At 52.2% G+C, this 14,276-nt stretch overlaps 1 protein-coding gene across 3 annotated transcripts in view; it reads left to right on the forward strand.

The window, feature by feature from the left end:
* Window positions 1-14,276, forward strand: part of EXOC6B (exocyst complex component 6B) — a 290,129-nt gene that overhangs the window by 247,883 nt on the left and 27,970 nt on the right. For all 3 annotated transcript variants that reach the window (XM_040064052.1, XM_040064051.1, XM_040064053.1), the window contains exon 20: window positions 12,412-12,524. In XM_040064052.1, the coding sequence (XP_039919986.1) occupies window positions 12,412-12,524 (113 nt within the window). The remainder of the gene's footprint in view (window positions 1-12,411; window positions 12,525-14,276) is intronic.

Raw genomic sequence — 14,276 nt, forward strand, 5'->3', positions numbered from 1 at the left:
TGGAGTGCCCATCCCCGAGGGATTTCAGAGCCCTGTGGCTGTGGCACTTGGGGACAGGGGTCAGTGGTGGCCTCCTCACCCACCCTTCCCAAATCCCCATCCCCTGGCGTGTCCCTGGGACCATCCAAGATGCTCTCACGTCTTCCAAGGATTTATTCCCCATTTCAGTTTACATTTGTCCCCCTGTGCCACCCCTCCCATGGGGACGCTCTGGTGGCTCCTCCCTCACCCCGAGCACCCCAAGGACCTTCAGGCCACCTCCCAGGCGTCCCGCTGCCTCAACCCCTGCCCCTGATGGACAATCTAAAGGAGTCTTTAATTAGCGAAGCCACATTTCTGGAAGCAGGAAAGGGTCAGGGAGCCGCTGGACCACCCGCGGGTTCCCACATCCCGCAGGTGTTTGACTCCTCGGAGCAAGGAGACCCAATCCTTTTGTTTCCAATAAAAAAAAACCAAAACCAAAAAAAAAAAAAACACGGAGAAGCAATTCCAGGGCTGAGGCTGCCTCCTGCAAAGCCGGGCCGGGGCTGTGCCGTGTGCTTTGTGTTTACAGTTGGAGCTTAAAGAAATAAGCATCGGTTACATAGGGGGGGAAAAATGAGAACGCTCTCAAATTGGACCCCAGGGCAAGGCTGGCCGAGAACAATGGATCTGCTAAACAAAACCTCCGAGGGGAAAAGGAGGAAGTTATCAGGAAAAGCAGGGATGTATTAGTTTAGTTTCTTAGAGGGGGAAAAAAAAAAAAAAATAAGAAAAAAAAAAAAAAAAAAAAAAAAAAAAAGAGGGAGGCATTCCAAGCACTTGAACTTGAGCGGATCCATTTCGCCGCCCAGACGTTCTCCCGAGTGACCCCGGCCGGCGTCGGGCGAGCGCGGAGCTCTCCCGTTCCCTCCGTGGCAGCTGGGACAGGAGGAGGAGGAGGAGGAGGAGGAGGAGGAGGAGGCTGCCTCCCGTCACGCGTCCGTCCTGGAAAAGAGACGGGAGGACGGCGCTGGGATGCGGCGCTCGGTGGGAAGAGGGCAGCCAGAGTTTAGGAGGCCACGGCCTGCGGACGGTTTCCTGCTGGGCCAGGGGACCCACGCGGGCTCCCGGAGCGCCGTGTCCCGCTGTGGTTTTTTTTTTCCTTTTTCCTGGGTTTTTTTTTGGGGTGTTTTTTATTGGGTGGAAAGCTTTCCAAGCCCTCCGCGGGTCGTTTTGCCGCGGATTCCGCACGCCAGGGAACGGGGCAGGAGCTGCTTCGTCTCCTGCTCGTTCCCAGCTTTTCCGTGCCCGACCCGTGCCGGTGAGCGCTTCCCAGCGCTTCCATCGGTTCCCCCCCCCAGCCCGGCCCGAGGAGGGCGGGAGGAAGCGCCGCTAATCCTCATTAAATGTATAAATTTATGGCCCCGTGGTGCTGCAATGTTTAATCAGGGCTCCGTGACTGTGCCGTGCTCCGGGTACAAGTTCAGTGCAAGGTGAATCTTGGCTGAGATAATCTGGAAGTTCAGCCGGAGGTGAAGGCAGCGGCGGCTCCTCACAGCCCGCCCGGGGTGAGCAAGAGGTCACCTCCTTTTTTTTATTTTAATTTTTTTTTTTTTTAAGCCCCTTTTTTTAACGTGTAAACACGAGAAAAACACAACTCCGACGAGGATTTTGGCGTCAGCTGAGCGGCAGCAGGAAAAGAGCAGCCTGGAGCGCTCGGCCCCCGCGGGGCTTGGGGAGGTGATGCCGGTGGTTTTTTGGGGATATCGGGAGAGGTTTGGCTCAAATAACCGGGAACCTCACGGGGTTTTGACACCGAGGAAAAGAGGGATCGCTGCTCAGCCATCCCTGCTCCCCGACCTCTCCCAGCCCCAAAGCTCTCCGGCTGCTCCGTCGATGAGCTGGGAATTCTCCCTCCCGGAAAAGTGGCATTAAAGTGATTTTTTCTTTTTTTTTTCCCCTTTTTGGGATGATTTTTTGTCCCAGCTGGGACAATGCTGGAAGTGTTTCCTATAGGTTTATTTGGACAACTCCTGATTTCTCCCCTTTACTGGTTTTAGGGTTTTTGGGGGGTTTTTTGCGCTCATGGTTGCTTTTCCCTGACTAAAGGATCCTCTGCTGCTGAAATGTTGGGATTCCCCATGTTATTTCCTAACGTTTTCTTTGGAGCCACTGATTTGGAGGTGTGGGTCAGGCAGGGAAGCCCAGAAGGCCGTGAGCACCTGGAATGCAGCAGTGGAAAAGGAATCCCGTATTAGCGGGATACCTGAGCACGGAGCCATCAACTCCCAACCACGGAGCGTTCCCAAGATCCCCGAAACACCTTCAGAACAGCCTCTGATGACAGTTATCCGCACCCAAATGATGTCTGAGCGCTTTCCAGGTGTCACATCCCAAATTTCTGGTGCTGGGCGCTGATCCCGGACGGTTTATCCGTCTCCATCCTCGCTGGGTGCAGCTCCACCAGAACCCGATCCGGGGGATGCTGCTACGGGAGCCATCTCCGCCTCGGGAATGAATCCCCCTTTGTGGCGGTTCAATGGAGAAGCCAAGTGTTATTCAATAGCGGAATTCCCTGCGGAACGCTCTTCCGAGGCCCTTTCATTCCCGCTGGCTCCCGCCCAGTATTGTCCCCGTGTGCCGTCGGAGGGTCCGGAGGGTGGGAATCTGCCCGTCCCCGGGCCCAGCCTTCCCTGCAAACTCCCGAACCTGCCCGGGGAACGGGACGAGCCCAAGGGATTATTTTTAGGAGCGCAAATTGGCCGCCAAAAACCCAGCAGCTCCTCTTGGGTTTTTGCTCCCGTGGCCGTCCGTGAAATCGCCCTGTCCGGGCGTCTTGGGAATGATTCGATCCCGAAACGTTGAAACCCCCGGGGGTTTCGCACCTCGTCGTTTCCAGGCCTCGCTCTTCTTGTTTTCCCAAGGGCTCTGCCGTGGGTGAGGGAAACTCGGGATTTCCCTAGAATTTAGCTGGAGCTTTCCCTGCGGGCAAAGATCCAGTGGGTGACTAAAGCCAGGCCTTGGGGGGACTTTCCAGGGCTGTCACCCCACACGTGGTGCTGGTCCTCAGCGTCCCCACTGGACAGCCCTTTCCAGGAAGGGATTTTCTAGCACAACTCGAGGCCGTTCCCTCTCCTCCTGTCCCTGTTCCCTGGGATAAGATCCCAAATTCCCCCCTCAGGCTGTCCCCTCCTGTCAGGGACTTGTGCAGAGACCCAAGGTTCCTCCTGATCCCTCTTTTCTCCAGGCTCAGCCCCTTCCCAGCTCCCTCAGCTGCTCCTGGTGCTCAGAAACACAAATTTTTCTGAGGTAAAATCCTGCAAAGTTTTTAGTGAGACCCTTGGAAGAAATTCCTTCGGGAAGAGGAGAAAAGTCAACCCCGTGTAATTCCAGCGTGGCTTCAAAGCAGGTGGAGAGCCAGAGGTTTTCCTCCTAATAAACGATGAATGTTTTCAGCTGGAAAACTGGGAGATCTCTCCGTGCAGAGAAGCTTTGTGGAGCCCTTTCCCTGGAAATCAGGGCTGTCAGGAATACAAGAACCTATAAACAGGCAGTAATGTGAGGCTGGAAATAATCCAGACTGAACAAATTTGGGTTTTGCTGGTCTCAAACCTCTCTCAGTTACAAACTGTCCTGGCTGCCATAAATCCTTCCAGACTCCTCTCCTGTTTTGGTTTATTTTTTTCCAGGAACTGTTTGACTTTTCGCAGATACAAAGAGAAGAAGAAAACAAAACAAAAAAATAAAAATGCTGCTTTTAACTTGCGAGATCAACCCAGTCAAAATGGGAGGTGAGGGGCTTGGGATTCCCCCTTGGGATTTCCAGGAGGACATCCCTGGGTGGGACATCCCAGGACACCTGGAGGAGTCACTTGGGGTTGTTGTGTCTCACAGAGAGGTCCAAGCAGGGCTCTGGGATCTGCAGTAACTCCCAGAAATCCGGGCAGTTAGGGGAGCACCTAAATCAAGATTTTTCCCTCCCTGTGCTCCCTGTGTGGATCCCTTTCCTTGTCCATCACCAATTCCCTGCGGGCGCTCTCCGACCCCTCACCCAGAGGACGCCCAATTCCCAGAGCAAATCCTCCCTTCCAGAGAAAAACCCGCTCCTGTTTCCACTCAGGCCACGATTTCCCCCTCCGTGCCTTTCACAATTCAACAACAAACATCATGTTCCAATTCCCGGTGCCTTTTCTTTTTGGGAACGCTATTGTCCAAACCCCACGTCTTCCCAGGGGTTGGAATATTTCTTTCTCTTTCAGTACTCCTTTCCCACGAGGCGTAATTGAAACCTCCCCAAAATAAATTATTTGGACTCTGCCTTGTCCGTGGCTGCCGCTGCTGCTGGAAGCTCCTTGGGGGGATTTGTAATCCCTAACAATTCCCTGCTGGATGGTGGAAGGGGCTGCTCCACCGGTGGTGGGGTGGGTTGCGGACGTGGAAGAAAAATGGGAAGCGGCACCGGTTTTCCATAGTTTTGTGTCTCTCTTGAGAGTCCCCAGCAGGAATGGGCCTGACCAGTGTCTCCTGATCCCACTGGAGCTCCTCCAGGAGGACGGTGGTGGGACACTCCTTGTCCCCTTCCCTGAGGAGCTGCGCTGCTCCGGCAGGGAAAGGAGCTGTTTAAAGGAAATTTCTGGCCAGGTTTAGTAGTCGGAGGTGCGATCTTGCATGGGTCAAAGCAGGCTTGTGGAAGGCGTTGGGTCAGAGGTTGTTCATTCCAGGTACGAAAATCCCTGGGAAGAGGAGCTGCGGTTGTGAGGATAAGGAGGGGTAATGGGGCTTTTGAGAGCTGTTTCCACCTTGGATCTGAAAACATTCCCTGCTCATTCCATGGAAAACCAGAGCGGGCACTCAGGGACGTGACCCAGCTCATGGACCTCAGCAGGGTTCAGGGCAGGAATGCTGCTTCCAGCTGGGAAAACACCAAACCCGTCTGAATCCATGCTTCTCCATAAAACTCATCACAAAAGCTTGGCCGTAACCACGTGGCATCGCCGCCACTCCCGTGGGGATCTGAGTGTTCCCAAAATCCCACCGCAAGGAAGACCTCGCCCCACCTCGACCCAGCAGGGAGCGCTTGGAGAAACAAGGACTGAATTCCCTAATTTAGGTTTTTTGTCGAGGGAAAGGTTTAGTTCCTTATGGAAAGTTTCCCACCAACGCTGGCAGCATCTCATCTGCTGGGATGGTGCTGGCAGGGGAGAGTCCTCTCCAGTCCATCGTGGTGGAATCCAAATCCATCCAATCCCACCAAATCCATCTGGTGGTGGATCAGGGGGAAGTTTTTTTCCTGGGATGGAGTCACCCTGGTTAGGAGGGGAGGAAGCCATGTAAGGAGCCCTGTTCTGTGTATCCCGAATACCTCCAGCAGTGGGGTCTCCACCACATCCAAGGGGAAGTTTTCCCGGTGGAGGATGGGAACTTCAAGGAATTTCTTCCTTGCGTGGAGGTCGAACCTTTCCTGTGGCATCTTGGAGCCTTTGCTCCTTGCCTTCTCCACGTGGCTCCTTGTGAAGAGAGATCCTCCTCATCCTTCTTCTCCTCCTCCTAGCCACCCCTAAAGGACTGGAAAACCATGATGAGGGGATGTCTCTTATGCAACCCGATCCCGTCCCTTTTCCTTGGAAAATCGGTGCATTCCCACGGGACTTTCCTGCCGGTGAGGAGGTTTTGGTGCCGCTCGCTGTTAGGGGGATGCTGGGCCAGATGGGGCAGTCACAGCCCCGTCCCTGGAAGTGTCCAAGGCCATCATGGATGGGGCTTGGAGCCACCTGGGATGGAGCGAGGTGTCGCTGCCCGTGGGGCTGGATCTGGGTGGGCTTTGAGGTCCCTTCCCACCCAGCCCATCCCACGGTCCCCGTGACCGTGACACAGGTGCGAGCGTGCGAACGCCGGCGGTGGCTTTGATCCGCTTCCAGGAGCTCTGGCAGGGCTCCTGCTCCTGCAAAGCCGTGTTTGGAATCAGTTTGGGTTCACATTCCAGTGCTCCTGGCTCGGCCGGGAGGACTCGATCCAGACCCCGCGCTGTCGTCAGGACAGAACAAACTGTCCCCGCTCTCCTTCGCATCCAGAGCGGGGTGCGGAGCCCAGCCACGGCCCAGGGTTCCTCCTGCAGGGACCTGCGCTGGAGGTGAGGGGCGTAAAAATCTGTCCGCTTGGATAAAAAGGGACGTTTCTGGAGAGTCTGAGGTGGTGACGTTGCAAGGCGGGTGAAAAGGAAGTGGTTTCGAGGTAGGGCTGGTGGTTGGACTTGATGATGTGAAAGGTCTTTTCCAGTTTAAATGGTTCCACGATTCCATGAAATGGGGGGAAGGTTCTTCCTAGGGGAGCCTGGGACAGGGCTGGGGACTGGCTCCCGGGTTAGTTCTTTCATTCCAGCGTTTCCTTCTCCTGAATTCTATGCTTCAATTTGGATACAAGCTCGTGTATGTGTATAAAAACAATTTTAGTACTTTTTTAATACCTTCTTTCCAAACCATCCTCCACCTCCCGATTTCTATAAAGCCGTGCCTGCGCCTCTCCCTGCTCCTGCCCAATGTGTTCCCGGAACCCTGAAAAGCCGCAGGACCCCAGTCCCAAGCACATCTGCAGCTTCCTGATCTTATCCCGCTCCCACATCACTGTGGTGAAAGCTCCTCTTAATTTTTCCCTCCTCTCCTTTTCCTTTCCCTTTCTCTCCTCTCCTTTCCCTTTCCCTCCTCTCCTTTCCCTTTCCCTCCTCTCCTTTCCCTTTCTCTCCCTCCTTTTCCTTTCTCTCCTCTCCTTTCCCTTTCCCTCCTCTTTTTTTTCCCTTTCTCCTTTTCCTTTCCTTTTTCTCCTCTCCTCTTCTTTTTCCTTTCCCTCTTCTCCTTTCCCTTTCCCTCCTCTCCTCTCCTCTCCTCTCCTCTCCTCTCCTCTCCTCTCCTCTCCTCTCCTCTCCTCTCCTCTCCTCTCCTCTCCTCTCCTCATCCTCTCCTCTCCCTCTCCTCTCCTCTCCTCTCCTCTCCTCTCCTCTCCTCTCCTCTCCTCTCCTCTCCTCTCCTCTCCTCTCCTCTCCTCTCCTCTCCTCTCCTCTCCTCTCCTTTCCCCTTCCCTCCCCCCGGCTCAGTGGATGTGCTGTCAAGTTTGATTTATGGCCTTGAAAGGGAGACTCCAGTTTAAAGAATTAATGGTATTTGCATATTTGATTTGGAAACTCCCCCAGCATAGCCCGCGCCGCCGGCTTCTTCCCTTTCCCTTTCTTTTTTCTTTTTTTTTTTTTCCTCCTCCTTTCCCCTCGGCCCGTTCAGATTTAGCAGCAGAGGTGAAAAGTTGAAGCAGTAAAACCAATAAAACCACATTTATGTGACAGATAAATCGCCCGGAGGCAGCTCTCCCCGAGCCTTCGGGCTTCCTCCTGCAGGACCTCTCCCCTCCGGAGCGCGACCCGCAGCCGGGCCGGGAGCGCCGGCAGCCGGGGCCAAAGGTGCCGGCCCCGGCCGTCCTCGGACCTGCCGAGCCGAGAAAAGATGGATGTGGGCAAAGAGTTGGAAAATACACAGCCCATCCGTCACTGTCGGGAACCACCTGGGGGTGGTCTGGCTCTGTCGGAGCTCCGGGAAGGTCCGGGCAGAGGTGGGCGTCACGGGATCGGTGAGGTTGGAAAAGCGCTCCGAGAGGGAGCCCGGCCTTTCTTCAGCACTGCCAAGGCCGCCGCTGACCCCTGTCCCCACATCCCTCAAATCCTTCCAGGGATGGGCTCTCCAGCAGGTTGGACGGCCCTTTCCAGGAAGGAATTTCACCGTTATCCACCCTGGCCCAGGCTGAGGCCGTTCCCTCTCCTCCTGTCCCTGTTCCCTGGGATAAGATCCCAAATTCCCCCCGGCTGTCCCCTCCTGTCAGGGACTTGTGCAGAGCCACAAGGTCCCACTGAGCCTCCTTTTCTCCAGGCTCAGCCCCTTCCCAGCTCCCTCAGGAATTCTCCAGCTCCTTCTCAGCTCCCTCATGAATTCTCCAGCCCTTCCCATCTCCCTTCCCTTCCCTGGACACGCTCCATCCCCTCAGGGTCACTCTTGTTGGGAGAGGCCCAAAGCTGTCCCGGGATTTGAGGTTGTGGCCTCACCAGGGCCAGCACAGGGCACAGGGGACGGGCACAGCCCAGGTGTCCTTGTCCTTCCTGCCCACCTGGGCACACCTGGGCTCCTGGAGAGCTGCTGTCGATGGCTCCGGGTCTCTGGAGTTTCTCTGGTGATGGGAAGCCATTCCCTGTGTCCTGTCCCTCCAGCCCTTGTGCCCAGTCCCTCTCCAGCTCTCCTGGAGCCCCTTTAAGTCCTGTCAGGGGCTCCCAGCTCTCCCTGGATTCTTCCCTTCTCCAGGTGAACATTCCCAGCTCTCCCAGCCTGGCTGCAGAGCTGAGGCTCTCCAGCCTTGGGAGCAGCTCCGCGTCCCTCTGAGCTCCCACACTGCTCCCGAGCCTCTGCCAGAGCAACTCCCGACATTTTCATTCCATTTTCTCCAAAACCCCTTCCTATTCCTCACCTTTTTATTTCCTTTTTCCTCCCGGCTCTTTATCCCGCCCCCCATCCCCACCAGCGGCTACCTGACCCCCGGACGCGCGCTTTCCGTGGCAAGACCTCCTTTTTTGGGGGATTTTCCCGAGGCACGTTCAGCCTGCCGGGGCCACCAGCAAGGGGCCTTTGGTGCGTTGTGGGGGTTCCCTTTGAGCCTGTACAACCATGCAAGCCCTCCCAGCAGCCGCCAAACCCCGCGGAAGAGGCCTGGGCCCCAGCGCCGGGCCTGAAAAGCGCCTGTGAAATCATATTTAAGGTTGTCCCTCTCCAAGGTGCACCCCCTTGGAAAAACCTCCTCCTGCCAACGACGTTCAGCTCGGGTTTGTCGTTCGGCACAAAGGCCCCGCCGGACAAAGCCGAGCGGGACCCGGGGCTGGAAAAGCCCTCTTAGGTCCCGGCTAATCCATCCCCCCCGCCAGCCCGGGGGATTGTTCCCGACAGCTTGTTTTCCTTGCCCTGACCTACATAGTCAAAAAGAATCTTGTCGCACATTTTTGTTTTGTATCTGGAAGGTCTCGGAGGAGCTAAATCCCCTTCTTGGCGGGGCAGGACGCGTTGTTAAACAGCGCCGGGGCCTCCAGGAAAACCATGGAGACGCGGGGACAATGAGGCCTCTATGGGCCCCGCTTGGCCGCGGGACGGGCCCGGCCTCTCCCGGCTCCGGCGGTGGGCGCCGGGACGCGCCGGGCCGGCGATGAAGACGTCCACGCGCTTGGCAGCCTGTCCCCAAATAGAGTGGTCACAGCGGCGCTCCAAGGCAGGATCTCTGGGAGGGCGGAAAGGCGGGAGCTCTTAATTAACCTGCCGGGGACGGGGCAGAGGTGAAGGCGGCATCCCGGGAATCCCGGGCTTTGCCCTCATGGATGGGTGGAGGAGCCAAGTTCCTCAATGAGGTGAGGAGATCCACGTGTGGAGAGGGTGTTGGGAGGGCCTGGTTTTTATGGAAAACAAGGATGGGAATGGTCTGGGGAGAGGGCATTTAGGGAACTTGGACTGTGCCCTCATGGATGGGTGGAGGAGCCAAGGCCTCACTGAGGTGAGGAGATCCACGTGTGGGGAGGGTGTTGGGAGTGCCTGTTTTTTGAGGAAAACAAGGATGGGAATGATGTGGGAAGAGGGCACTGAACTGTCCCCTCATGGGTGGGTGGAGGAGCCAAGGCCTCACTGAGGTGAGGAGATCCACGTGTGGAGAGGGTGTTGGGAGTGCCTGTTTTTTGAGGAAAACAAGGATGGGAATGGTGTGGGGAGAGTGCATTGGACTGTGCCCTCATGGGTGGGTGGAGGAGCCAAGGCCTCACTGAGGAGAGGAGATCCTCATGTGGAGAGGGTGTTGGGAGGGCCTGGTTTTTGAGGAAAACAAGGATGGGAATGGTTTGGGGAGAGGGCATTTAGGGAACTTGGACTGTGCCCTCATGGATGGGTGGAGAAGCCAAGTCCCTGTTGAGGTGAGGAGATTCATATGTGTTGAGGGTGTTGGGAGTGCCTGGTTTTTTATGGAAAACAAGGATGCGAATGGTGTGGGAAGAGGGCATTGGTCTGTGCCCTCATAGGTGGGTGGAGGAGCCAAGGCCTCACTGAGGTGAGGAGATCCTCGTGTGGGGAGGGTGTTCGGAGGGCCTGGTTTTTGAGGAAAACAAGGATGGGAATGGTGTGGGGAGAGGGCATTTAGGGAACTTGGACTGTGCCCTCATGGATGGGTGGAGAAGCCAAATCCCTGTTGAGGTGAGGAGATTCATATGTGTTGAGGGTGTTGGGAGTGCCTGGTTTTTTATGGAAAACAAGGATGGGAATGGTGTGGGAAGAGGGCATTGGTCTGTGCCCTCATGGGTGGGTGGAGGAGCCAAGGCCTCACTGAGGTGAGGAGATCCTCGTGTGGGGAGAGTGTTGGCAGTGCCTGGTTTTTGAGGAAAACAAGGATGGGAATGGTGTGGGAAGAGGGCACTGGACTGTCCCCTCATGGGTGGGTGGAGGAGGCAAGGCCTCGGTGAGGTGAGGAGATCCACGTGTGGAGAGGGTGTTGGGAGGGCCTGGTTTTTAAGGAAAACAAGGATGGGAATGATGTGGGGAGAGGGCATTTAGTGAACTTGGACCATGCCCTCATGGGTGGGTGGAGGAGCCAAGGCCTCACTGAGGTGAGGAGATCCACGTGTGGGGAGTGTGTTGGGAGGGCCTGGTTTTTGAGGAAAACAAGGATGGGAATGATGTGGGAAGAGGGCACTGAACTGTCCCCTCATGGGTGGGTGGAGGAGCCAAGGCCTCACTGAGGTGAGGAGATCCTCGTGTGGGGAGGGTGTTCGGAGGGCCTGGTTTTTATGGAAAACAAGGATGGGAATGATGTGGGAAGAGGGCATTTAGGGAACTTGGACCATGCCCTCATGGGTGGGTGAAGGAGCCAAGTTCCTCGGTGAGGTGAGGAGATCCACGTGTGGGGAGAGTGTTGGGAGCTCCCGGTTTTTAAGGAAAACAAGGATGGGAATGATGTGGGAAGAGTGCATTGTACTGCACCTTCATGGGTGGGTGGAGGAGCCAAGGCCTCACTGAGGTGAGGAGATCCACGTGTGGGGAGAGCATGGTAGCTCCTGGGTTTTTTATGGAAAACAAGGATGGGAATGATGTGGGGAGAGGGCATTTAGGGAACTTGGACTGTGTCTTCATGGGTGGGTGGAGGAGCCAAGTTCCTCGATGAGGTGAGGAGATCCACGTGTGGGGAGGGCATGGCAAGTCCTCTTTTTTTATGGAAAACAAGGATGGGAATGGTGTGGGGAGAGGGCATTGGACCGTCCCCTCATGGGTGGGTGGAGGAGCCAAGGCCTCACTGAGGTGAGGAGATCCACGTGTGGGGAGGGCATGGCAGCTCCTGGTTTTTTTATGGAAAACAAGGATGGGAATGGTGTGGGGAGAGGGCATTTAGGGAACTTGGACTGTGCCTTCATGGGTGGGTGGAGGAGCTAAGGCCTCGATGAGGTGAGGAGATCCACGTGTGGGGAGGACATGGCAAGTCCTCTTTTTTTATGGAAAACAAGGATGGGAATGGTGTGGGGAGAGGGCATTGGACCGTCCCCTCATGGGTGGGTGGAGGAGCCAAGTTCCTCGGTGAGGTGAGGAGATCCTCGTGTGGGGAGGGTGTTGGGAGTGCCTGGGTTTTTATGGAAAACAAAGATGGGAATGGTGTGGGGAGAGGGCATTTAGGCAGCCTGGGGTCTGTCGTTTGCCCGCCCCTCACCCGGCTGGGAGGAGCCGGGTAATTTGTGGACACATGGAGCTGCAGGTGGGAATTCCGGCGGTCTGGAGCGGGGACTGTCACTGGTGGCTGAGTTAATCCCTTTCCCTTCCCCTGCTGCCAAGGCCCAGTGGTTTCTCTCACCAAAGTCTGGAAAGCACCTGGGACTCCCAACTCCGGGAGCTGCACTCACCCGGAATAACCCGAGCTCCTCGGAGAGCTCTGGGCCTTGGAGACACTTCCAGAGCTCTTGGAGGGTGCTGGAATGGACCAAGGGTGACAAGAAATCCTTAGGGAATGCTTGGGGATGGAAGTTTGTGGTGCCCTGGACCCCAAAAGTTTCCTCCTGCCACAGCCGAGAGCATCGGGGTGCTGGGGTGGTTTGTCACCCACATCCTCGAGGTGTCTCAGACCTCAAATCCCCAAAAAATAGGGATCACAGAGCAGGAATGGCTGAATTAGTACAGCCCTGCATTAACTCGTGTCAAATATTCCTAAATTAATGATGAAGTACCATCAATGATTAAATGTTTACAGAATAATATCAAACAAGTGAATAAAGCCTGCTTTCCTTTCCTTTTATTTATTTTTTTTTTTTTTTAATGGATAACTCTAACCTGCCCAGGACCTCTGCCAGCTTCCAGGGAAACACCTGCTCCCTTTTCCAGCTTTTTCAAGCCCCGCTTTGCTTTTCCTTTCCAGCTCCTGGATCTGTTCATCCAGTGGGATTGGTCCACGTATCTGGCCGACTACGGGCAGCCCACGTGCAAGTACCTCCGTGTGAACCCCACCACGGCCCTCATCCTGCTGGAAAAGTGAGTGCGGCTCCCGAATCCCGGGAGAATTTCCACCCCCCGTCTCGCTGCAGCAGCTCGTTCCATCCCCGTGAGCAAAGATATCCCGGCCCTGGGTGGACAGAGGGAGCTCAGACAGGAAAATCCCATTTTATCCCACAATATCCGAATCCCGCCTTATCCAAATTCAATGGCTTGGCTGCGGCTCCTTCTTTTTATTGGCTCTTAAGCTGAGTTTTCCTTGTCCTACCGGAAAATTTCGCTGTAAAGATGAACCTCCAGCTCCCAAATCCTTTAAAATGTGCTGGGCAGGAGTGGCTATGCCGAATTTTTCGGTGTTTGGGAGGCGTTTGGGCAATGCCGTGAATAAATTTTGGTGGTGACGTGGTCGGGCAGTTGGACCACGTTGTTGTAGGTTCCCTTCCACCTGAGAATATTCTGTTTCATTCCATTGTATTTCTATTTATTTTTATTTCTACATTTCTATTTTTGTTTCTAGTTCTATATTTCGAATTTCATTCATTTCTGTATTTCTGTATTTCTGATTGCACTTATTTCTATATTTCTATTTCTATTTATATATCTTTTAATTTATTTATATTTCAGTATTTTATTTCTATTTATTTCTATATTCTTATATGTCTATTTCTACATTTTTATTTCTATAGTTCTATTTATTTGTATTTTTATTTCTATTTCTATTTCTGTATTTTTATTTGTATTTCTAGATTTTATTTCCTATTTATTTCTGTTTCTATATTTTTACTTCTATTTCTATATTTTCAAATTTCAATATTTCAGTATTTCTATGTTTCTATGTTTCTATATTTCTGTATTTCTATATTTATATTTTTATTTATTTCTATTTCTGTATTTTTATTTCTATTTCTACATTTCCAAATGTCAATATTTCCAAATTTCAATATTTCTATATTTCTATATTTCTATATTTCTAAATGTAAGTGTTTCTGTTTCTATGTTTCTATATTTCTATATCTCTATTTCTATGTATTTCTTTGTAAATTTTTCTATTCCTATATTTATATTTCTGTATTTCTCTTTCTATTTATTTTTATTTTTATTTTTATTTCTTTCCATTTCTATATTTTTATTTCTATTTCTGTATTTCTAAATTTCAATATTTCAATATTTCTATGTTTCTATATTTCTGTATTTCTGTGTTTCTCTATTTCCATTTCTATTTATTTCTGTTTCTTCATTTTTATTTCTAGTTCTATATTTCCAAATTTCTATATTTCCATGTTTCTATATTTCTGCATTTCTGTATTTCTGCATTTCTGTATTTCTATATTTCTGATTCTATTTATTTACATTTCTGTATTTTTATTTACATTTCTATATTTCTACATTTCTACACTTCTATATTTCTATGTTTCTATATTTCTGTATTTCTGTATTTCTGCATTTCTGTATTTTTATATTTCTGATTCTATTTATTTACATTTCTGTATTTTTATCTACATTTCTATATTTCTACATTTCTACACTTCTATATTTCTATGTTTCTATATTTCTGCATTTCTGTATTTCTGCATTTCTGTATTTCTATATTTCTGATTCAATTTATTTACATTTCTGTATTTTTATTTACATTTCTATATTTCTACATTTCTACACTTCTATATTTCTACGTTTCTATATTTCTGTATTTCTGTATTTCTGCATTTCTGCATTTCTGCATTATTTCTGATTCTATTTATTTACATTTCTGTATTTTTATCTACATTTCTACATTTCTACATTTCTACTCCT

Source organism: Hirundo rustica, chromosome 5 (assembly GCF_015227805.2).
Source record: "Hirundo rustica isolate bHirRus1 chromosome 5, bHirRus1.pri.v3, whole genome shotgun sequence".
NCBI classification, from domain to species: domain Eukaryota; kingdom Metazoa; phylum Chordata; class Aves; order Passeriformes; family Hirundinidae; genus Hirundo; species Hirundo rustica.